We start from the raw sequence: 26,596 nt of genomic DNA, 5'->3' as shown, positions 1-26,596 counted from the left end.
TATGAGGCTGATTATCTACATACCATTAGTGGTCAGCTTAGATGTATGCGTTTTCAAATACATGAAAGTGAGGTTTATAAAATCATCAGCTTATTGATTGGCATTTGCATCTGAACTGATAATCTCTGGGTGGGTATTCATATGGATTCCCGCCCCCTGCCTGTTACTCCCTCTCTCTGTTCTCTATCGTAAGTATTATACAAACTATTCACTGTGCTGAAGGACCTGTGTGAGGTCATACCCATGTGACCTGGTATCCAGCTTTGTTGGCTGAGGCCTCACCCTTCTGGTCACATGGGTATGACCTTACACAGGTCCTTCAGCACAGTGAATAGTTTGTATAATACTTACCAACTTACCATAGAGAACAGAGAGAGGGAGGAACAGGCGGCAGGGGGGCGGGAATCCATATGAATACCCACCCAGAGTATCTGCTCAGTTGCAAATGCCAATCAAGAAGCTGCTGATTTTATAAACTTCACTTTTATGGATTTGAAAACCCACACATCTAAGCTGACCACTAACGGTATATAAATAATCAGCCTGATAGTGACAGTATAGCACTGGCTTTAGCTTTTATACAAAAATCCTGAAGATTGGTTCCCTTTAAATATAAAGTCCCCATGCTATACACTCACCTACCAGCGGCTTCATCCTATTTCAGCGTCTCCAGTCCTGCGGCTCAATCTAGTGTCCATAACTTCGACTGGCCCTAAGTCAGATGTTACGTCACAAGGTCTCAATGCAACTCTGAGAGGCCAGAACGAGGCTCATAGAGATGTAGTGAGTTATGACCTTCAGCGTGGTCCATGATACACTGGAGCTGTCAGCAGGTCAGAAACCGGAGCAAAGCTGGAAAAAGATGAAGACGGCAGGTGAGTGGAAGATGGGGGCAGGGAACTTACATTTAAAGGGAACCTGTCACATCATTTTTCTATATTAAACTGCTCCCAATGTCTTGCTGGTGATGCAATGTGCACTAACATGCTGTTCTCAAACAAAAGGTCCCAGAATTTATCTAAAAAAAAAACAAAAAACACTATCATTAGGTAATTGCATCACATACCTTCTCCTTCAGTCATCGGGGTGGACGTACACCCAGATTCATTGCACAGGTGTGAGATTTATTAGGCGACTGCCATGACATTGGGCCACTCATAGCAATCAGACAGTGATGAGCATGCATAATTTGAAGAAGACTGTGACTGAAATGCTACAAAGCTCCACCCCGATGACTGAAGGTCTGTGATGTCATCACCTGATAAAAATAGTTTTTTGGGTTTTTTTAGATAAATACTGGGACCTTTTGAGAACAGCATGTCGGTGATGCATAATTCATCACTAATAAGACATTGGGGGCAATTTAAAATAGAAAAATGATGTGACAGATACCTTTTAAAGCACCACTCCAGCGGAGCAACAAAAAAAAAAAACAAAACAAAACAAAACCCCACTGGAGTAGTGCTTTAAGACTGAACTATTTAGCAATAGAAGAGCGTGGCCTAGACTGATCACGTTATCAGCCCTGGGCGTGTGCATAACGTCTTAGGATAAGATGAGCCCATAATAAACTATACAAAAAATAAAAAGAGGTGCAGGCCATGTGATGTTCTGCCAGGGAACCTTGGTCTTAGAAGTCATGTGGCTGTAACGACGAAGTATCTGGACAGCTGACTAGCAAGCCTAAGGTGCTTATTGGACAACCCATTCTAAACCATGGGCACAATCAGGGCCCTTTCTGCTGGTGCAACAGCCGCCCCCCACTTTTCTGTGATATCACATTGATTACTAATTCTTAGGATAAATTATCTATATTGGATCATGAGGTCAAGAAGAGAGACAAAACAGGTTTCTAACCATCCGAGGTCTTTGCCATTGAGTCGTGGCTGGCGCTTATGCAGAGGCTGACAGCACTTGATTTAGGCTACTTTCACACTTGCGTTGAACGGTATCCGTTGCATTGCGTTGTGTAACGGATGCAACGGATGTGTTGCATATAGTGACACAACGGATGCAACGGATGCTGCAAAACAACGCAATTCGTTTTGATTTTTTTTTTTTTTTTTTTCCCGGTTTTACCAGCGGCAGACTATAGTGAACGATCAGCTGATCGTTCCCTGCAGCCGGCCGCTGGGTGATCAGCTGATTGCTCCCAGTAGCCGGCCGCCGGGTGATCAGCTGATCGCTCCCGCCCGCCGGGTGATCAGCTGATCGCTCCCGGCTGCCGGGTGATCAGCTGATCGCTCCCTGCAGCCGGCCGCCGGGTGATCAGCTGATCGCTCCCTGCAGCCGGCCGCCGGGTGATCAGCTGATCGCTCCCTGCAGCCGGCCGCCGGGTGATCAGCTGATCGCTCCCTGCAGCCGGCTGCCGGGTGATCAGCTGATCGCTCCCGGCCGCCGGGTGATCAGCTGATCGCTCCCTGCAACCGGCCGCCGGGTGATCAGCTGATCGCTGTCACTTGCCGGCGCCCGGGCATGCCGGCGGGCGGGCGCTCAGCTGAGCGCTGTGACTTGCCGGCGGCCGGGCATCCTGGTGGCCGGTCATTCAGCTGAGCGCTGTCGCTTGCCGACGGCCGGGCGCTCAGCTGAACGTTCGGCCACCGCGAGCCAAAATAAAGTTTGATTTAAAAAAAAAAAAAAAAAAAAAAAAAAAAAAAAAAAAAAAAAAAGAGCATGCGCAGTGAAATCCAGAGGATTCCGCTGCTCAAAATAACGTTACATGCTGCGTTCCTCCCGCTGGGCGGAAGCAACGGAGCGTCGCCCAGCGGAAGCAACGCAGCTCCTTTTGGTACAATCCGTCAACCATACAAGTCTATGGGAAACAGCGGAATCCGTTAACGGATTCCGCTGTTTCCCAAAAGGGCGGATTGTAACGGAAGGAAAATAACGCAAGTGTGAAAGTACCCTTACTCTGCCACTACATTGGCTGGATGCAGCAACTCCATGACCAAAGACCTGGGACAGGTCAAACCATCTTCTGTCTATCGCTTCTTGTCCTGACATTTTCTGAGGCCCTTCTCTACATGGCTGCCAGGGTGTATTGCAGTCCCTCCTAGTTTTTAGCAGCCCTTGCACACAGGCTTTATAAGAATAGTACTCCCACTACCTAACAATTTTAACAGAATGTGACGCCCTCCTTTATGAGTAATATTTGGTGTATCAGTCTCTCTTTCTTCTCATTTTGGCAGTTCTTACATTGTCCACATAGGCTTTGTGAGTTTCAGAGTCCCTCCTTCATAAATGATGTGCCTGACCATGTCACACACACCACATGTCCAGATAAGGTAGTAAAATGTTACAATTTCCCCCTCTATGTCATCTATTGTAGTCATAGGCGACGGCAAATACAGTGAGAGATGGCCCGGCTATTAAGGGGGGGGGGGGGTTCTTGCACCCGTCAGGTGTTACTTGTGCAACAGATCCAGCAATGTGCAATGATTTCCATTTCCAAACAATGCTGTAGGTGTGATCAGAGCCCAACGCCTCCACTTTTACCTTTTGCTAGTATTTGGCAAGGCGGGGAATATGTTGTGCAGCAAATAAACAGTTCATGAAGTTGTAGAAGGAAACATGAGACAGGTTATGGTTGCTGGAGAATGCAGTGGGGACAGAAGGCTAACAAATTGAGCCCACAGAGCAGCTACTGCAGCATAAAATGCTCAAAAAGAAAAATGCTGATTATCATAGAAACTAGTCAGAACCTGCTGATCACAACTTGCCGAGTATGGGGCTGGATAACCACAGACCGGTCATGCCCACGCTGGCCCCTGCCCACCAACATTAGCACTCCCAACAGTCAACTGGAGCAATGACTGGAGCCTTGTGTGTCAAATCCCACTGATATGGCCATAACCATTGTCCATTGCTGATCTGGGAAAAAATGGCCCCAGGATTCAGAGGCAGTGGGTAGTGCTCTCTTGGGAACCTTTGGTCTTGGCATATATGTGAATGTTATAGACATTTATCACCTATCTAAACAGTTTCAGACCAAGTTCACCTCCTAACAATCATATTCTATAAGATGTAGTGGCCTCTTCCAGCAAGGTAGCCCCGCAACACTGCAAGTATCAAAGTTCAAGAAGTTGAGATGGTCTCCAAATTCCCCAAATCTTAATGGGAACCTGTCACCACTTTTTTGGCCTATAAGCTGCGGCCACTACCACCGTGCTCTTGTATACAGCATTCTAACATACTGTATATAAGAGCCCAGGCCGCTGTGAAAACATAAAAACACTTTATAATACTTACCCAATGGTCGCTTAGTTGGCCAGATGGGCGTCTCCGGTGCCGCCTCTTCTTCTCTAGCCGCGGTGCACGACGCGTCCGACGTCATCTACACTCGCCGGCATTGAGGTCCTAAGCAGGACCGGTGACTGTGTATGACATAGGACGTATCATGCACACAGGAGTCAGAAGGAGGACGAAGATGGCCGAAAAAGGCGGCAACGGAGAATGGGAGACGCCCATATGGCCAACCGAGCGACCGTTAGGTAACTATTATAAAGTGTTTTTTTATGTTATACCCCCGGCCTGGGCTCTTATATACAGCATATTATAATCCTGTATATAAGAGCCCGGTGGTGGTGGCCGCAGCTTATACGCTAAAAAAGTGGTGACAGGTTCCCTTTAAAGGGAACCTGTCATCAGAAATTTAGCTTGAAACCTAAAAGTTTCCCCCTCTGCAGCTCCTGGGCTGCATTCTAGAAAGGTTCCTGTACTTTTTGTGGCCCCTTTTAAACCAAATTAAATACTTTATAAACTTGTACCTTTTGCTATGTAAATTTTGTAAATCGTCCATGGGGGCGGGCTCTCTGCTGACCGTTGCTGTTTCTCCAGCACATTGACGCCGTCCCCCCACGCTCCATATCATCCATCAGGACGCCGCCCACTGCGCCTGAGGTGCCGCCCATGCCAGGATCGCTGGTGACGTGTGTCACAAGCACGAGATTATGGGTGGCGCTGTGATTGCATCGCAAGTGCCCGCCCATAATCTCGTGGACGCGCTTTCCCCCCACTGCCTCCAGCGTTCTGCGCAAGCGCTCGCCGGCCAAATGACCTGACGTCACCTCCTTCCCATCTTACCCTGCAGCAGGGCAAGATGGGAAAGAGGTGACGTCGGGTCATCTGGCCAGCAAGCGCTTGCGCAGAACGCTGGAGGCAGAGGGGAAAGTGCGGTCACGAGGTTATGGGCGGCACTTGCTGACACTCACAGCGCTGCCCATAACCTCGTGCCTGCGCAAAACGTCACCAGCGATCACACGTGCACAGTCCCGCTACAGTCGCACAGCGCACGCGCGGGACCACGGGTGCCCAGGGGCAGCGTCCTGAGATATGAAATTCAGCGTTGGGGGGGCGACGTAAATCTGCTGTAGGAACAGCAACGGTCACCAGAGAGCCCGCCCCATGGACGATTTACAAAATTTATATAGCAAAAGTTACAAGTTTATAAAGTATTTAATTTGGTTTAAAAGGGGCCACAAAAAGTACAGGAACCTTGCTAGAATGCAGCCCACGAGCTGCAGAGGGGGAAACTTTGAGGTTTAAAGCTAAATTTCTGATGACAGGTTCCCTTTAATGTAATGAAAAAAATAAAATGAGTCTAAGCTAATACACTCCTCACAATCTGCAGTAAGCTTGCTGTGATGTAGTCAATATTCATGAGCTCTCTATAACAGCACCCCCACCACTGATTGGCAGCTTTCTACCTACACGCAGTATACACAGAAAGTTGCAAATCAGTGGTGTGCGGGGTTTTAGGAAGCTTAGGGCCGTTTCACACATCCGGCTTTTCACCGGATTGCCGGATCCGACTCACTCCAGTACAGTGTATACAGTACAAAGCAGGGTGGATAAAAATCAATGTTTTTTTTAAATAAAAAAAAAAAAAAAAAAAAAAAAAACGGATTTTTTTGATTTAAATCGGATTTTTTTCAATAAACTGCTTTGAGGAAAATATTTTACCATCCAAAGGTTCTTCCATCATGAGATAAAGCTGAGTTGTTTAACTCAGTAGAATAAAGGCTGCATATGTGTAACATTCACAATGCCATGCTCTTCCTGAGGTTTCTGTAGGATTAGTGGGCAGTTTCTCTCCTATATTATCACAGACGCTCGCTTTACTTACGCAGTTCTCAAAACTGAATTTGACTCCGCAGAGGTCCCAGCCTCTTCTTCACGGCAAAAATATTACAACATGAACAGAGTTGAGAAAAAGACCTTAATCCTATTGTTCTACAAACCTATGAATACAGAATCAACCCCTTCAGTGCCAAGTCCAAGAAGTTAGACAATATGTTTCTGATTGTTTGGAGTGGAATAGATCTGCACAACACAAGAAGAATGTGAATCTAAGTGTGAGGAGGAGGAAGGGCAAGCAGACAAGAAAATGAAAGTGAAACTTTGAGCACAATACTGCAGCATAGCCACAGACAGACAAGTCTGGATCTGTTTGTGTGTACGATCTGAGGTTTATTACATTCTTTCCTTATAATGGCAGCAGGCCGTAAAAGAGACCCAGTTTGGGAATATTTTAATGAAGCTCCTTCGCCTATCGGTAAGGCAGGCATGCGTGCAAAATGCAAACGATGCAACAAAGAGATGCAAGGCCTGGTGGCGCGAATGAGGCAACATCATGAGAAGTGCGGTGATGAAGATGACCAAAGAAACTTCTGAACAAGCAGGATCTTCAGGTTGGTAAACATTTTTATTGAATCCTATTTCTAAAGACTGAACTGTCATGTGTGAGAAAAATTATATTTCTTATTATTACTGCATGTTACTGTCATTTGGTACAGTTATGAAGAAAAACAAATATTCCTTTTGGGGCAGGGGCAGGGGCAGTGATGTGTTGTGTACAATAAGCAGAAATTGTATAATAAACAATAAAATAACAGCATTGACTTTTTTTGTTTAGGGGAATTCATGGATTCTGGAAACTATCCACCTCCAAGATCACCATCATCCTGTTCTACAGTTTCAGAGTTATCCATCCAGGATAGTGCTTCATTAGCAGCAGCATCATCATCATCAGACACCCACAGCCACATATCACCATCACCCAAAAGGAAGAAAAAACCTTTACCTCATGGAACCACCATAGATAGGTTTGTGATCAGAACTAGCAGATTAGAAAAAGAGTTGATTGATGAAAAAATTGCCCAGTTTATTTATGCAACAAACTCTTCTTTCCGTCTGACTGAGAACCCACATTTCATTAATATGGTTCAGTCACTGAGACCAGGATACAGTCCACCCAGCAGAGCTGATGTTGAAGGGAAACTGCTGGATCAAGTGTATGACAGAGAAATGGAGCAATGTGCAACAGCTCTGGAGGGTAAAAATGTTAACCTAAGTATTGATGGGTGGAGTAATGTCCACAATGATCCTATTGTATGTGCTTGTATAACAACAGAAGAAGGTAAAGTCTTCCTTGCACAAACAACTGATACGTCAGGAAATGCACACACAGCAGAATACTTACAGAAAGTGGCAGTAAAAGCTATAACGACATGTGAACAAAAATTCAAATGTCTAGTACGCAGTTTGGTCACTGACAATGCTGTAAACGTATCCAAGATGAGAAGAGATTTAGAAGAGCAGGGAGGGAATACAAAGCTGCTAATAACATATGGTTGCAGTGCTCATTTGCTGCACCTCTTAGCCAAAGACTTAAGTGTTCCAGAAATAAAGGCTAATGTTGAAATTGCTAAATACTTCCGTAATAATCATTTTGCTGCAGCAGCTCTGAAAAGGATGGGTGGAACCAAGCTAACGCTCCCACAAGATGTTAGATGGAACTCTGTGGTGGACTGTTTTGAGCAGTATATCAAAAACTGGCCTATTCTGATGACACTTTGTGAAGAAAATCGAGATAAAATAGATGGCACTGTCACGGCCGAAATCCTCAACATTGGGCTTAAGAGAAATGTTGAACATATGCTGAGCTTCCTGAAACCCATGTCTCAAGCTTTAAACAAAATACAGAAAAAATAGCTGTTTTATTGCGGATGCTGTTGAAATTTGGAAGGAACTGAGTGAACACTTAAAAACAGAACTACACATGGACAGAATTAAATTACAAGCAGTAAACAAACGAATGGGACAAGCACTGACTCCAGCTCATTTTTTGGCAAATATTGTCGATATCCAATATCAGGGTCAAAACCTAAGTGCTGAGGAAGAGGAGTTAGCTATGACATGGGTATCCAGCTTTAATGCCAACTATAAAACTTCAGAGCTAAGGGGGAACCATTCAAGAAATATATGTTTGCTGAAGATATTTTAAGGAAGGTCACACCAGTAAACTGGTGGAAGTCACTTAAGCGCTTGGATTTAGAGACTGTTCAAGTAATGATTTCACTTTTAACAGCAGTAGCTTCTTCTGCAGGCGTTGAAAGAATATTCTCTTCCTTTGGACTCATTCACTCTAAATTGAGAAATCGGTTGGGACCCAATAAAGCAGGAAAGCTTGTTTTTCTTTTCCAGATTATGAATAGGAACAAAGAAGAAGATGATGATGATGAAGATGACGACAAGTGAGCTACAGAGGACAGCAGGGACAGTAGTATTTAAGTTTTTCATGTGTCGGCTGGGCTGACAGTCTAAGTTTCTTAATATATATATATATATTTTGTTTAGCCAAATTAGTTAACAAACATGGATGTTTGTTTAAGCAAATAAGTTATGCTGTAATCCTGTTATTGTTTCAGTTGAATAAATCTATTTAAATTGTTATTAAGGTCAGGATTATTTTTCTCCTTCCTAAGTACAACAGAACAGTGGTGTCCAAATATGAATGATGAACCCATTAAACTGGGGAGAAAAAAGTAATATAAAAAGTGATTCTAAAAATCTTCATCTACTTGCATGTTAAAGTAGCAAGAACTAGTTTAGGTAGAAACTTTGATTTAAATCACTGATTTAAATCAAGCCTTACTGACTAGTGATTTAAATCGTGATTTAAATCAGTTAGATTTAAATCAAATCCACCCTGGTACAAAGGCAGCGCGACAAGCTCCAGCCACATGCTGTCATTGTACTGTATCACACTGTACTGGAGTGTGTCGGATCCGGCAATCCGGTGAAAAGCTGGAACTGGTGAATTTGCAGCAGGTAAAACAATGATTTTATTAAAACTGCAATAAAAAGCCCAATGTGTTATACATCACTGGAATCAGGGTTTCTTCTGCAACATCATCCTGCTCTCTAGATGGGGAAGCAAAATAGATTCCCTATTAAGGTGACCTTCCAATCCAAAGCAAAAATGTCATCCTACATACTCAACGTCCAACCCCTTATAGAGCATATATCAGGCTTCCTGGGCATACTGTCACCTGAGTCTTGTGGTGACAATTTTGCAGACAGGCAGACATGACACCAGAACTAAGGAATGTCAGCAGGTGGTTTTAAGGAGGACACCTGTACAATACTGTACTTTGGCTATACATAGTCGCTTTAAGAAGTAAAGACCACATTAGATAGGAACATTTAATGATAGTGATTGACAAACAAATACTTATCACATCGTTATCGTACAAGCTCATTATTACATAATCTTTTGATGACCGCACTTTTGTGCGCATCTAAAAAGACGTGTAAAAGATGAACACTGCTGCATCATAGGACAGACGGGAGTTCAAACGGACTCCCTCTGCCCCATTACAGTGAATTTCTCATTGATAATTTTGTCTGAATCACGTTTTTCAGAGATTTACATGTAATCCCCTGTGTAAGCGCTCAGCGCAGAGTGCAGGACAAATGTAATCTGAAATGTACTGCACTCTTTGGGAGGCAGAAGGGGGGGGAACATCAGTTGAAGAATTGTCTTTATATTTAACGCCGTTCACCTTGTGGTATAAGCCATTAGGCGGCTTTATTCCTCAGGTTTCAAGTACTAAGCACCTGAGCATGGTAGTGCTCGCTCATCACTAGGGAGCACCTTTGTGTGTGCGCCTCACCACAAATCCTATGCCAGTCCTTGCTGGAGTAACATTTATGGAGTAGGGAACGCAGCCGGCAGTCATCAATTTGACAAGTGGTTGCCCTCTAAGCCCTGCTCACTTTGTCGGAGCTGTGCAGAAATGGAGTGAGAAAAGCAAAAGTTGCCGCCAGTTGTGACAAAATGATGTGACTTTTCAAAGCTTTTAATGCTGGAATACTGGAGTAAAAGCTTTAATGAATGAGATGAGGCCTGGCCAGGCACAGAGAGGAGAGTCTTTAGAGTCCACCCTATGATGCCACCTTGTCGCTGGTGGATGGTGTATAACATTGGCACAGGACTGCACTTACGTTGTCACTGCTGTGTTTTTATATATGTCTGTATATTGGCAACTCCACATAAGTTCAATACTACAGCAGTGCCGGTCTTGCCCATATATATTTTTGCCATATTATATAGTCACTAGGGGCTACAACACTGGCAGAAAACATTGCGCACAAATAAATAAGCTTTATTACGATTATTAAGTGTTTATTTCTAGAAAATCCCCAGATCCCATGGCACCCTGCAGCCGTCATACCGATGCCACGTGGCAGCGCTGACCGCCTATGGACGTGGAGCGCTCCGTGCTGCCTGCCACCAATCTGCCTTACCCTCTCCCTCCTCATCACTTGTAGAGGGGGCACATTTCTGTCGGTAACAGATGAGCAGCTGTCAGGAGCCACATACATCATTTTTTACCTCTTCCCACAAGATAATGAACAGACATGCCAGCAGCTTCTATCAGATGCCGGTCTGGGCAGGCTGTGCACACAAATTAGCATACTGCCGACCTATACCGTAGTGTGGCACAGAGCACAGGTCCTTTCTCTATACATACGCCAGGAGGATGTGATGGCGCTCTCCAGGTATATACTGAAATCAAAATACAGGGCACCAGTAGTGTTACCAGCTCCAGGGTGTTCAAACTGGCACATAGCACCCCGATACATGGCACACAGCGCATGCAGACACACCGCCGGGTCCTGGGTGCCATGACAGGCGCAGGACACGAAACAAGCCAGTGTAGAGGCGCAGGCAGCACAGCCGCCATCATTTATACCGCAGACTTACCGCCGCTAAGCCCCATTCCCGCTGAGACATCCCGCCTGCTGGGAAGAAGCGCCGCTCCGCTCCACCAACACAAATCTGACCGGAAGTGACGCTCCAAAGCCGGAAAGCAGCGAGACGCACAGAATGAGAGTCTTCAGTGACCATCAGCGTCTCCTACAGCGACACCGCGCGGCCTGGAGGATTGTGTGCAAGACCGCGTTACAGCACGAGGCTGCAGCAAAGCCGGAAAGCGATGACACGCACAGAGTGAGAGGCTTCAGTGATCAGTCAGCGTCTCCTACAGCGACACCGCGCGGCGGAGAGGACTGTGTGCAGGACGCGAGCACCAGGCTGCAGTGAGGAGGAATCCGGTTGTTCTTTATCCGCAGCAGCAGCAAAAACTATGAGATCCCAGAAATTCCAGACAGACAGACACACATATAGACATACAGACACAGATACACATATAGACACACACACATACAGACACACACACATACAGACACACACACACATACAGACACACACACATAAAGACACACACATACATATAGACACACACATACAGACACACATACATATAGACACACACACACACACACACATATAGACACACACATACAGACACACATACATATAGACACACACATACATATAGACACACACACATACAGACACATACATATAGACACACATACAGACACACACACATACAGACACACACACACATATAGACACACACATACAGACACACACACACATATAGACACACACATACAGACACACACACATATAGACACACACATACAGACACATACATATAGACACACACATACAGACACACACACATATAGACACACACATACAGACACACACATATAGACACACACACATACAGACACACATACATATAGACACACACATACAGACACACACATACAGACACACACACATACAGACACACACATATAGACACACACATATAGACACACACACATATAGACACACACACATACAGACACACACATACAGACACACACACATAGACACACACATACAGACACACATACAGACACATACATATAGACACACACACATACAGACACACATACAGACAGATACACACACACATAGAGACAGACACACATACAGACAGATACACACACACACACATACAGCTACACATACAGACACACACATACAGACACACACACATATAGACACACACATACAGACACACACACACACATATAGACACACACATACATATAGACACACACATACAGACACACATACAGACACATACATATAGACACACACATACAGACACATACATATAGACACACACATACAGACAGATACACACACACATACAGACAGACACACATACAGACAGATACACACACACACACACATACAGCTACACATACAGACAGACATACAGACAAACACACACTCACAGACACATACCTGCTTTATTTTTCCTGACTGAAATGGAAATCTGTGTTTTTGAAAGAAGCAGCATGTCAATTCTTTCAGCGTTTTTGCTGGGGTTTTTTTACCATTGAAGGCAACAAGAGTGGAAAATCACATCTGCATTTTTTGCTGCATTTTTTCTGCGTTTTTGTAGTGAATTAAACTGACTTTATTTAAACATGCAATGCAGACAAATGACATAAAAAAAGCAAGCAAAACATAGCAAAAAAAAAAACCCACACTTTTTTTTTACTGCCGAGAGATCAGTTTTTGCTGCAGCAAAAACGCAATGTGTGAACTTAGCCGTAGTTTTTGATCTTGTTTATTATATCATCTGGTTCCTACAAGGATGCTATATGATTACATTTTGGATCATGTGTCATGTGCCATTATTAATAAACGCTGTCCTAACACTAGCTACTAAAATCCTAAAGGTAAAGCCTCCCCAACATGTTTCGCCTATACAGGCTTCATCAGGGGAACATGTGAGTGTTAGGACAGTGTTTACTAAGGGTACCGTCACACTTTAGCGACGCAGCAGCGATCCCACCAGCGATCTGACCTGGTCAGGATTGCTGGAGCATCACTACATGGTCGCTGGCGAGCTGTCAAACAGGCAGATCTCACCAGTGACTAGCCCCCAGCCAGCAGCGACGTGGAAGCGACGCTGCGCTTGCAGGGAGCCGACGTCTGGAAGCTGCGGACACTGGTAACTAAAGGCCGCTTTACACGCTGCAATATCGGTACCGATATCGCTAGCGTGGGTACCTGCCCCGATCTGTTGTGCGACACGAGCAAATCGCTGCCCGTGCCGCACAACATCGCCCAGACCCGTCACACTACTTACCTGTCCGGCAACGTTGCTGTGACCGGCGAACCACCTCTTTTCTAAGGGGGTGGTTCGTTCAGCGTCACAGCTGCGTCCAATAGAAGCGGAGGGGCGGAGATGAGCGGGACGTAACATCCCGCCCACCTCCTTCCTTCCGCATAGCGGCCGGGAGGCAGGTAAGGAGATTTTCCTCGTTCCTGCGGTGTCACACGGAGCGATGTGTGCTGCCGCAGGAACGATGAACAACTTCGTTACTGCTGCAGTAACGATTTTTGAGAATGGACCCCCATGTCACCGATGAGCGTTTTTGCGCCGATGCAAAATCGCTCATAGGTGTCACACGCAACGGCATCGCAAATGCGGCCGGATGTGCGTCACAAAATCCGTGACCCCAACGAGTTCGCATTAGCGATGTCGTAGCGTGTAAAGCCTCCTTAAGGTAAACATCGGGTATGGTTACCCGATGTTTACCTTAGTTACCAGCGCACACCGCTTAGCGCTGGCTCCCTGCACTCGTAGCCACAGCAGACATCGGGTTAATAAGCAATCCTTTGCTTATTTACCCGATGTGTCCTCTGGCTACGTGTGCAGGGAGCAGGAGCCGGCACTGGCAGCGTGAGAGCTGCAGACGCTGGTAACGAAGGTAAATATCGGGTAACCACCTTGGTTACCCGATGTTTACCTTGGTTACAGCTTACCGCAGGCTGTCAGACGCCGGCTCCTGCTCCCTGCACATTCAGGATTGTTGCTCTCTCGCTGTCACACACAGCGATGTGTGCTTATCAGCGGGGGAGCAACAATAAAAAAATGAACCAGGGCTGTGTGTAACGAGCAGCGATCTCACAGCAGGGGCCAGATCGCTGCTCAGTGTCACACACAGCGAGATCGCTAATGAGGTCACTGCTGTGTCACAAAAACCGTGACTCAGCAGCCATCTTAGTAGTGATCTCGCTGTGTGTGAAGTACCCCTAATAATGGCTGCTGACAAGAAAGACTATGGGACCATTAAAGAATTACAGTAGCAGAGAGATAACATTGCTTATCTCCATAAAGGGATTAGATGAGCTGTTCCTGCACTAATAAGGGGTACTTTTCACACTACGACATCCCAAGCCCATGGTAGCCATGCCGAGCGCGATAGTCCCCGCCCCTGTCGCACATTCGATCTCTTGTGATAGCTGCCGTAGCGAATATTATCGCTACGGCAGCTTCACATGCACTTACCTGCCCTGCGACGTCGCTCTGGCCGGCAAACCGCCTCCATCCTAAGGGGGCGGGTCATGCGGCGTCACAGCGACGTTACACGGCAGGCGCCCAATAGAAGCAGAGGGGCGGAGATGAGTGGGATGTAAACATCCCGCCCACCTCCTTCCTTCCTCATTGCAGCCGGGACGCAGGTAAGGAGATGTTCCTCGCTCCTGCGGCTTCACACACAGCGATGTGTGCTGCCCCAGGAACGAGGAACAACATCGTACCGTCGCTGCAGCGACATTATGGAAATGCCCGACACTACACCGATCATACAATTTCGACACTTTTGCGCTCGTCAATCGTATTAAAAATGATTCACATACTCCGATGTCGACAACGACGCCGGATGTGCGTCACTTTCGATTTGACCCCACCGACATCGCAGCTGCGATGTCGTAGTGTGCAAAGTACCCCTAAGGGTACCGTCACACTTTAGCGACGCTCCAGCGATCCCACCAGCGATCTGACCTGGTCAGGATCGCTGGTGTGTCGCTACATGGTCGCTGGTGAGCTGTCAATCAGGCAGATCTCACCAGCGACGCGTGGAAGCGATGCTCCACTTGGTAACTAAGGTAAATATCGGGTAACCAAGCGCTTGGTTACCCGATATTTACCTTGGTTACTAGCGCACACCACTTAGCGCTGGCTCCCTGCACTCCTAGCCAGAGTACACATCGGGTTAATAAGCAAACCGCTTTGCTTATTTACCCGATGTGTACTCCGGCTACTTATGCAGGGAGCAGGGAGCCGGCACTGACAGCGTGAGAGCGGCGGATGCGAGTAACCAATGTAAATATCGGATAACCAAGCAAAGGGCTTTGCTTGGTTAACCGATATTTACCTTGGTTACAGCTTACAGCAGGCTGCCAGACGCCGGCTCTCTGCTCCCTGCACATTCAGATCGTTCCTCTCTCGCTTTCAAAGACAGCGATGTGTGCTTCACAGCGGGAGAGCAACGTCCAAAAAATGAACCAGCACTGTGTGTAACGAGCAGCGATCTCACAGCAGGGGTCAGATCTCTGCTCAGTGTCACACACCGTGACTCAGTCGCTAGCGATCTCACTATGTGAGAAGTACCCCTAAGTGTTCTTAAATGTGTGTACAGTACACTTTATGTAATTATTTAACAATTGAATGAATAAAAGTTAAGTTTTATTTATAGGTCTTTAGTTTAGGGGTTTAGCTGCATTTGCCATATCATAGAATATAGTTGAAGACTACTGTGGGAAACTTGGTTACAAGAGAGTGCTCCAGCCGGTAACATCTCTCAGAAGTCCGCAGGAGCTGAAGACAATGTGGTGCAGCAACATCACCGGGAGCTATGGAAATCTGCATTGTACAAAATCCAGTCCAACTATTTTGAAAACTATATGTAATGTATACTGTAGATATGTACAGCTGTAGCAGAAAAATAAGAGACCACTGAACATTCTTATAAAAATCAGCTTCTTTACACGTTTGACAACCATTCCATTCCAGTGTCAGTTGAATTCCAACCAGAGTACAGACCGGCAGAGGGCGAAAGCGACTCTCGACTGATCGGGATGACCATAAACTTATTCGAATGTCACTCAGCAACCGCAGGATGACATCAAGGGACCTACAAAAGTTATAGCAAATGGCAGCTGGGGTGAAGTCCACGGCAAGAACAGTTCATAACAGGCTCCCAGAGGCAGAGTTCAAGTCAAGTAAAGCTAGAAAAAAGCCTTTCATCAATGAGAAGCAGAGGAGAGCCAGGCTGAAGTTTATCAAAGACAATAAGGATTGGACCACAGATGACTGGAGTAAGGTAATCTTCTCTGATGAGTCTAATTTTCAGCTTTGCCCAACACCTTGTCGTGTAATGGTTAGACGGAGACCTGGAGAGGCATACAAGCCACAGTGCCTTGCACCTACTGTGAACTTTGGTGGGGGATCAGTGATGATCTGGGGATGCTTCAGCAAGGCTGGAATTGGGCAGATTAAACTTTGCGAAGAACGTATGAATCAAGCCTCATACAAGGTTATCCTGGAAAAACAGTTGCTTCCTTCTGCTCAGGCAATGTTCCCCAACTCTGAAGACTGTTTTTTCCAGCAGGACAATGCGCCATGCTACACAGCTAGGTCAATCAATGTGTGGATGAAGAACCACCACATCAAAACCCTGTCATGGCCAGCCCAGTCTCCAGACCTGAACCCCATTGAAAACCTCTGGAATGTAATCAAGAGGAAGATGGATAGTCACAAGCCATCAAACAAAGAAGAACTGCTTACATTTTTGCACCAGGAGTGGCATAAGGTCACCCAAAAGCAATGTGAAAGACTGGTGGAAAGCATGCCAAGACGCATGAAAGCTGTGATTAAAAATCATGGTTATTCCACAAAAATTGATTTCTGAACTCTTCCTGAGGTAAAACATTATTAGTATTGTTGTTTCTAAATGATTATGAACTTGATTTATTTGCATTATTTGAAGTCTGAAAGCAATGCATTTTGGTTATTTTGACCATTTCTCATTTTCAGAAAATAAATACAAAATGTATTGCTTTGAAATTCGGAGACATGTTGTCAGTAGTTTATAGAGTAAAAGAACAATTTACATTTCACTCAAAAATATACCTAGAAAGAGAAAAATCAGAAAAACTGAAAATTTTGCAGTGGTCTCTTCATTTTTGCCAGAACTGTATATGTGTGTGTGTGTGTGCGTGTGTATATATATATATATATATATATATATATATATATATATATATATAAAACATATAATAAATGTATGTATGTGTGTATGTATATATATATGTATATATATATATATATCTATATATACAGTCATATGAATAAGTTTGGGCACCCCTATTGATGTTAACCTTTTTTCTTTATAACAATTTGGGTTTTTGCAACAGCTATTTCAGTTTCATATATCTAATAACTGATGGACTGAGTAATGTTTCTGGATTGAAATGACGTTTATTGTACTAACAGAAAATGTGCAATCCGCATTTAAACAAAATTTGACCGGTGCAAAAGTATGGGCACCCTTATCAATTTCTTGATTTGAACACTCCTATCTACTTTTTACTGACTTAGGCTATGTTCGCACGTTGCGTTTTTTCCCGTGTTTCCGCAGCGTTTTTAGCGGCAGCGTTTTTGCGCTAAAACGCATGCGTTTTTTTTTCCAGCAAAGTCTATGGGAAAAGCTGAAATCCTGTCTGCACTTTGCTTTTTTTTCTGCAGCGTTTAATTTGCATATTTTGGGTCAAAAACCATGCTGAAAAAGAAGCAGCATGTCAGTTGTTTTTGCCATTTCTGCAGCGTTTCCTTAACATTGGAGTCAATGAGAAATGGCAAAATGCAACCAAAACCACAATTCCTGCGTTTTTCATGCTTTTTACCTGCTTTTCCACTGCGTTTTTGGCTTAAAAAACGCATGCTTTTCTGGCATAAAATTTAAGGGTTATAATGTTCCTTTACACACACACAATAACCGAAAATTTAAATGCTAAAAAATAATAAACTTTACCTATTTTTCTATTAAAATGTGCATAACCGCTATTATTTCATTAAAATTGATAATTTTCCATATAGTTTTATTAAAAGTTAATTTTATCCTTTTTTTCTCTTTTTTCATTCTTTTTGACTATTCCAACTTTATTTCTCAGTGTCTTGATCTACAAAACGCATCTACAGAAACGCAGGTGAAAAAGCAGGCAAAAAGCGCTGAAAACGCACTAAAAACGCGGTAAATACACATGCGTTTTTAGCGCTAAAAAATGGTCAAAAGCCATTTGGTCAAAAACCAAGGGAAGGAAAACGTGCAGAATAAACTGCAGGTACTCCGACGCAACGTGCGCACATAGCCTTACTAAACCACTAAATTGGTTTTGTAACCTGATTGAGCTTTGAACTTCATAGGCAGGTGTATCCAATCATGAGAAAAGGTATTTAAGGTGGCCACTTGCAAGTTGTTCTCCTATTTGAATCTCCTATGAAGAGTGGCATCATGGACTCCTCAAAACAACTCTCAAATGATCTGAAAACAAAGATTATTCAACATAGTTGTTCGGGGCAAGGATACAAAAAGTTGTCTCAGAGATTTAAACTGTCAGTTTCCACTGTGAGGAACATAGTAAGGAAATGGAAGAACACAGGTACAGTTCTTGTTAAGCCCAGAAGTGGCAGGCCAAGAAAAATATCAGAAAGGCAGAGAAGAAGAATGGTGAGAACAGTCAAAGACAATCCACAGACCACCTCCAAAGACCTGCAGCATCATCTTGCTGCAGATGGTGTCAATGTGCATCAGTCAACAATACAGCGCACGTTGCACAAGGAGAAGCTGTATGGGAGAGTGATGCGAAAGAAGCCGTTTCTGCAAGCATGCCACAAACAGAGTCGCCTGAGGTATGCAAAAGCACATTTGGACAAGCCAGATACATTTTGGAAGAAGGTCCTGTGAACTGATGAAACAAAGATTGAGTTGTTTGGTCATACAAAAAGGCGTTATGCATGGAGGCAAAAAAACACGGCATTCCAAGAAAAGCACTTGCTACCCACAGTAAAATTTGGTGGAGGTTCCGTCATGCTTTGGGGCTGTGTGGCCAATGCCGGCACCGGGAATCTTGTTAAAGTTGAGTGTCGCATGGATTCAACTCAGTATCAGCAGATTCTTGACAATAATGTGCAAGAATCAGTGACGAAGTTGAAGTTACCGCAGGGGATGGATATTTGAGCAAGACAATGATCCAAAATACCGCTCCAAATCTACTCATGCATTCATGCAGAGGAACAGTTACAATGTTCTGGAATGGCCATCCCAGTCCCCAGACCTGAATATCATTGAAAATCTGTGGAATGATTTGAAGCGTGCTGTCCATGCTCGGCGACCATCAAACTTAACTGAACTGGAATTGTTTTGTAAACAGGAATGGTCAAATATACCTTCATCCAGGATCCAGGAACTCATTAAAAGCTACAGGAAGCGACTAGAGGCTGTTATTTTTGCAAAAGGAGGATCCACAAAATATTAATGTCACTTTTATGTTGAGGTGCCCATACTTTTGCACCGGTCAAATTTTGTTTAAATGCGGATTGCACATTTTCTGTTAGTATAATAAACCTCATTTAAGTCCAGAAATATTACTCAGTCCATCAGTTATTAGATATATGAAACTGAAATAGCTGTTGCAAAAACCCAAATTGTTATAAAGAAAAAAGGTGAACATTAATAGGGGTGCCCAAACATTTTCATATGACTGTGTGTATATATATTTATATATATAATTGCCTTATTCTGTCTGTCTGTCTGTCTGTCATGCTCCAAAATTGTGTCCTTACGGTGACACAAAGCTGATTGGCCGCTGGGCTCGCCATGGCCCCGCCCCCCCACGGATTGGCCGCTCGCCCAGGCTGCGCCCCCACACGGATTGGCCAGCCGCTCGCCCAGGCTCCGCCCCCCCCACAGATTGGCCTCTCGCCCCGGCACCCTGCAGGCATTGGCAATTCGGCCACGCCCCGCCCCCCTCACGCAATGCACGCTAGCTCTGGCCCTGCCCCCCTCCCCCCACGCGCATTCCCCGAACTGACACGGCTGTCATGGAGGTGAGTACTGTACTCCCCCCCCCCCGCGCATTCCCCGAACTGACACGGCTGTCACGGAGGTGAGTACTATACTCCCCCCCCGTCCCCCGCTCGCACGGGAGTGGTGTGGATACGTTAGTAACCATGCTAGCATGGTTACAAGCGCATCAAGGTCCTGCAGCGGCGGAAGATCCACACACACACACATAACAGCACACACATACACACACATCAGATCACACTCACTCTCACACACACCTCGCACACACATCACATCGCATCCACACACTCACAGCATCCGGCGATATCGCTTGCTTCTCGGCCTCGATACTGTGCTGTTGTGACCTTCCAGGACCTGACGGAGGATCACATGGCCAGAAGCATGTGGTATCTCCGGATGTTGTGAGTGTGAGCGCGTATGTGCGATATCGTCAGTGTCTGTGTGTGTGAGTGTATGCGATCGGGTGTGTGTGAGTGTATGCGATCGGGTGTGTGTGAGTGTATGCGATCGGGTGTGTGTGAGTGTATGCGATCGGGTGTGTGTGAGTGTATGCGATCGGGTGTGTGTGAGTGTCGGCAGAGGAGCACGGCGTGCTGGAGGAGGCTGGGAGCAGAGAGGCTGATCTTGGGGAAGGCTGGGAGGGGGAGGCTGATGCTGGGGGAGACTGGGAGAGGAAGGCTGATGCTGAAGGAGGCTGGGAGGGGGAGGCTGGGAGGAAGGAGGCTGGGAGGAGAGAGGCTGATCCTGGGGAAGGCTGGGAAGGGGAGGCTGATGCTGAGGGAGGCTGGAAGGAGAGAGGCTGATGCTGCGGGAGGCTAGAAGGAGAGAGGCTGAGGCTGGGAGGAGAGAGGCTGATGCTGGGGAAGGCTGATGCTGAGGGAGGCTGGGAGGGGAAAGCTGATGCTAGGGAAGGCTGGGATGACGGAGGCTGGGAGGAGAGAGGCTGATCCTTGGGAAGGCTGGGAGAGGGAGGCTGATGCTGGGGGAGGCTGGAAGGAGAGAGGCTGATGCTGGGGGAGGCTGGAAGAAGAGACGCTGATGCTGGGGGAGGCTGATGCTGGGGGAGGCTGGGAGGAGACAAGCTGATGCTGGGGAAGGCTGGGAGGAGAGAGGCTGATGCTGGGGACAGAGAGGAGAGGCTGATGCTGGGAGGAGAGAGGCTGATGCTGGGAGGAGACAGGCTGATGCTGGGGGAGGCTGGGAGGGGGACGCTGATGCTGGGGGAGGCTGATGCTGGGGGAGGCTGGGACGAGGGAGGCTGATGCTGGTGGAGGCTGATGCTTGGGGAGGCTGATGCTGGGGGAGGCTGGAAGGAGAGAGGCTGATGCTGGTGGAGGCTGATGCTTAGGGAGGCTGATGCTGGGGGAGACTGGGAGGGGAAGGCTGATGCTGAGGGAGGCTGGGAGGGGGAGGCTGGGAGGAAGGAGGCTGGGAGGAGAGAGGCTGATCCTGGGGAAGGCTGGGAAGGGGAGGCTGATGCTGAGGGAGGCTGGAAGGAGAGAGGCTGATGCTGGGGGAGGCTGGAAGGAGAGAGGCTGAGGCTGGGAGGAGAGAGGCTGATGCTGGGGACAGAGAGGCTGATGCTGGGAGGAGAGAGGCTGATGCTGGGAGGAGAGACCCTGATGCTGGGAGGAGAGAGGCTGATGCTGGGGGCAGAGAGGCTGATTCTGGTGCAGCATGGGGGATGGTGCACGATGGGGGGTGCGCAGCATGGGGGATGGAGCACGATGAGGAGTGCGCAGCATGGGGGATGGAGCACGTTTGGGAGTGCGCAGCATGGCGGATGGACCACGTTTGGGAGTGCGCAGCATGGCGGATGGAGCATGTTTGGGAGTGCGCAGCATGGCGGATGAAGCACGTTTGGGAGTGCGCAGCATGGCGGATGGAGCACGTTTGGGAGTGCGCAGCATGGCAGATGGAGCACGTTTGGGAGTGCGCAGCATGGCGGATGGAGCACGTTTGGGAGTGCGCAGCATAGCGGATGGAGCACGATGGGGGGTGCGCAGCATGGCGGATGGAGCACGATGGGAGGTGCACACCTCCCCCAACACACACAACACACCACACACACACTGGGAACCACAAACACCGCCCTACACAGACACCCACACACACAGACAACGCTGCACACACACAACACCCAACACACAAACACCGCGGCATACATAAATATACGCACATACCGCACAACACACACATTGCACAAAACATACCTCCCCCCCAAAACACACCACACCCACACAAACCGCGCAACACACACACACACAACGCTACAGACACACAGCGCTCCACAAACAACGCAACACACGCAACACACATACAACACCGCTCTCACCCCCCGCCACACCCAGACAACACCCAGAACATGTACAGCTCCTACACAAACACTTGGTAACTACACACAACAACATCTATATATATATATAGATATATATAACAAAAATCATACATTAACTACACAATACGTAAATTCTAGAATACCCGATGCGTAGAATCGGGCCACCTTCTAGTATGTATATATATATATATATATATATATATATATATATATATATATACATACATACATACATACTAGATGGTGGCCCGATTCTAGCGCATCGGGTATTCTAGAATATGTATGTAGTTTATTTATGAAGACTTAAGAATAATGCAATGCATATACAGAGTAAAATATATTCCTTATAATTAAATGTTATTGTTCATAGAACTTAATACAACTGAACGAAATTAACACAGGTTCTGTGACAGTCTGTGTCACATTGCTAAGGCCGCAGTCGGGTATCTAAGGGGCCTGCCCGCACCACTCGCTCAGCAACACCCACATCCAATCCGGAGGCAGCTGAGCAGAGAGGTGGGTGGGACATGCCGAGGAGGAAATAGGAAGCAGCCGCGTCTCCCAGTCTGCAGGGCCAGCGAGGGGAGGGAGAAAGTACTACAGAGTATGAAAAGAGAAGAAAGTGCAAGGTGAGTATAATCGTGATGGAGGCTGCTGCTGGGGTGTATATAGACGCTTTGGCTTGTGGGGTGTATATAGAGGCTTCTGTGTGTAGTGGTGTCTGTGTGCGGCGGTGTCTGTGTGTGACGAATCAGCGAAGCGTTCAAATCCTGTGCCAATTCGCGGCCGGACTGCACCTGTTGCTGTTTGGTCGCGGGAGGCTGGCGCAACCGATCAGCGATAGGGGATTTCCGTTATAGACAGAATTAGACAATTATATATAGACTAGAAGGTGGCCCGATTCTACGCATCGGGTATTCTAGAATTTATGTATTGTGTAGTTCATGTATGATTTTTGTTATATATATATAATGTTGTTGTGTGTAGTTACCAAGTGTTTGTGTAGGGGCTGTACATGTTCTGGGTGTTGTCTGGGTGTGACGGGGGGTGAGAGCGGTGTTGTATGTGTGTTGCGTGTGTTGCGTTGTTTGTGGAGCGCTGTGTGTCTGTAGCGTTGTGTGTGTGTTGCGCGGTTTGTGTGTGTGTGGTGTGTTTTGGGGGGAGGTATGTTTTGTGCAATGTGTGTGTTGTGCGGTATGTGCGTATATTTGTGTGTGCCGCGGTGTTTGTGTGTTGGGTGTTGTGTGTGTGCAGCGTTGTCTGTGTGTGTGGGTGTCTGTGTAGGGCAGTTGTTTGTGGTTCCCAGTGTGTGTGGTGTGTGGTGTGTTGTGCAGTGCGCGCGCGTGCGTGTGTGCGTGTGTGTGTGTGTTGGGGGGAGGTGCGCACTCCCAAACGTGCTCCATCCCCCATGCAGCGCACTCCCCATCGTGCTCCATCCCCCATGCAGCGCACTCCCCATCGTGCTCCATCCCCTATGCTGCGCACCCCCCATCGTGCTCCATCTCCCATGCTGCGCACTCCCAAACGTGCTCCATCCGCCATGCTGTGCACTCCCAAACGTGCTCCATCCGCCATGCTGCGCACTCCCAAACGTGCTCCATCCGCCATACTCCGCACTCCCAAACGTGCTCCATCCCCCATGCAGCGCACTCCCTATCGTGCTCCATCCCCTATGCTGCGCACCCCCCATCGTGCTCCATCTCCCATGCTGCGCACTCCCAAACGTGCTCCACCCGCCATGCTGCGCACTCCCAAACGTGCTCCATCCCCCATGCTGTGAACTCCCCATCGTGCTCCATCCCCGATGCTGCGCACCCCCCCCATCGTGCTCCATCCCCCATGCTGCACCAGCATCAGCCTCTCTGCCCCCAGCATCAGCTTCTCTGCCCCCAGCATCAGCTTCTCTGCCCCCAGCATCAGCCTCTCTCCTCCCAGCATCAGCCTCTCTCCTCCCAGCATCAGCCTCTCTCATCCTAGCATCAGCCTCTCTCCTCCCAGCATCAGCCTCTCTCTTCCCAGCCTTCCCCAGCATCAGCCTCTCTCCTCCCAGCCTCCCTCCTCCCACCCTCCCCCAGCATCAGCCTCCCTCTACCAGCCTCCCCCAGCATCAGCCTCCCCCAGCATCAGCCTCTCTTCTCTCAGCCTACCTCTCCCAGCCTCCCTCCTCCCAGCCTCCCTCAGCATCAGCCTCCCTCTCCCAGCCTCCCCAAGCATCAGCCTCCACCAGCATCAGACTCTCTCCTTCCAGCCTCCCCCAGCATCAGCCTCCGCCAGCATCAGCCTCTCTCCTTCCAGCCTCCTCCAGCATCAGCCTCCCTCTCCCAGCCTTCCCCAGGATCAGCCTCTCTCCTCCCAGCCTCCCTCCTACCAGCCTTCCCCAGCATCAGCTTTCCCCTCCCAGCCTCCCTCAGCATCAGCCTTCCCCAGCATCAGCCTCTCTCCTCCCAGCCTCAGCCTCTCTCCTTCCAGCCTCCCCCAGCATCAGCCTCTCTCCTTCCAGCCTCCCTCAGCATCAGCCTCCCTTTCCCAGCCTTCCCCAGGATCAGCCTCTCTCCTCCCAGCCTCCTTCCTCCCAGCCTCCCCCTCCCAGCCTCCCTCAGCATCAGCCTTCCGCTCCCAGTCTCCCCCAGCATCAGCCTCCCCAAGCATCAGCCTCCACCAGCATCAGCCTCTCTCCTTCCAGCCTCCCCCATGATCAGCCTCTCTGCTCCCAGCCTCCTCCAGCACGCCGTGCTCCTCTGCCGACACTCACACACCCGATCGCATCCACTCACACACACCCGATCGCATCCACTCACACACACCCGATCGCATCCACTCACACACACCCGATCGCATACACTCACACACACCCGATCGCATACACTCACACACACAGACACTGACGATATCGCACATACGCGCTCACAGTCACAACATCCGGGAGATATCACATGCTTCTGGCCATGTGATCCTCCGGCAGGTCCTGGAAGCTCACAGCACAGTATCGAGGCCGAGAAGCAAGCGATATCGCCGGATGCTGTGAGTGTGTGGATGCGATGTGTGTGTGAGGTGTGTGTGAGGTGTGTGTGAGGTGTTTGTGAGAGTGAGTGCGATCTGATGTGAGTGATGATCTGATGATGCGTGTGTGTGTGCTGTTATGTTTGTGCGTGTGGAAGTCCCGCCGCTGCAGGACCTTGATTTACTGGTAACTATGCAAGCATGGTTACCAGCGCAACACGTCCCCCGCTCGCACGGGAACCCACACCAGCATACGGCGGCGTACGCTGATGTGGGCTCCCGTTGGTGAGGGGGGAAAGGGGGTGGGAGTACAGTACTCACCTGGGATTCGTGGCTCCGTGACCGTGTCAGTTCGGGCAATGCGGGGGGGGGGGGCAGAGCTAACGTCTATTGCGTAAGGGGGCGGGGCGTGGCGTGGGCGAGTTGCCAATGCCTGCAGGGTGCCGGGGCGAGAGGCCAATCTGTGGAGGGGGCAGAGCCTGGGCGAGCGGCTGGCCAATCCGTGTGGGGGCGCAGCCGGGGCGAGAGGCCAATCCGTGTGGGGGGGCGGGGCCATGGCGAACCCAGCGGCCAATCAGCTTTGTGTCACCGTAAGGACATGTCACGGTGACACAATGTCACCGTGACACAATTTTGGAGCATGACAGACAGACAGACAGAATAAGGCAATTATATATATAGATATATATAGATTACTAAATAGAAGTGTTACTTTTAGAAATGCAGCATTTATCACAATCTGCTGACGCACAGTGTATGTATATATTTGAAATCCAACATGTCTCATCCTTATTTCCCAAAACATCTGCCATCAAGGAGGGTCTGAGAAACCTTTGAAAATGAACATTTCTTTTTCTCTCATTGATATATATTGAGCGAGGAAAGGGTTATTTTTTTAAGCACATTGGAAGGCTTATGATAATTCCTTTAAAACCTACCACCATATCGGCTCCCGACTGAATAGGGGGCTCCACACAATAAGGGCTCGCTCATACTAGCGTATAACTTGTACGAGTGTAAATCGATAAAAAAGGTATTGCGCTCTGACCCATTTTATTCAATCAGGCAGTGCAGATCTGTGATTTGTTTCTCAACTTTATTCGGGCTGAGGAAAAAAAT

General features: G+C 47.6%; 1 protein-coding gene across 1 annotated transcript in view; it reads right to left on the bottom strand.

Moving 5' to 3' along the window:
- PLRG1 (pleiotropic regulator 1) overlaps positions 1 to 11,209 on the bottom strand; it is a 95,924-nt gene extending 84,715 nt beyond the window's left edge. Inside the window, exon 1 of the mRNA XM_075335479.1 lies at positions 11,051 to 11,209. Within this exon, the coding sequence (XP_075191594.1) occupies positions 11,051 to 11,194 (144 nt within the window). The 5' untranslated portion in view covers positions 11,195 to 11,209. The remainder of the gene's footprint in view (positions 1 to 11,050) is intronic.
- Positions 11,210 to 26,596: the final 15,387 nt, after the last annotated feature.

The sequence above is a fragment of the Anomaloglossus baeobatrachus genome, chromosome 1 (assembly GCF_048569485.1).
Source record: "Anomaloglossus baeobatrachus isolate aAnoBae1 chromosome 1, aAnoBae1.hap1, whole genome shotgun sequence".
Taxonomy (NCBI): Eukaryota; Metazoa; Chordata; class Amphibia; order Anura; family Aromobatidae; genus Anomaloglossus; species Anomaloglossus baeobatrachus.
The sequence above is the reverse complement of the archived record's forward strand: the minus strand, read 5'-3'. Positions and strand labels throughout refer to the sequence as shown.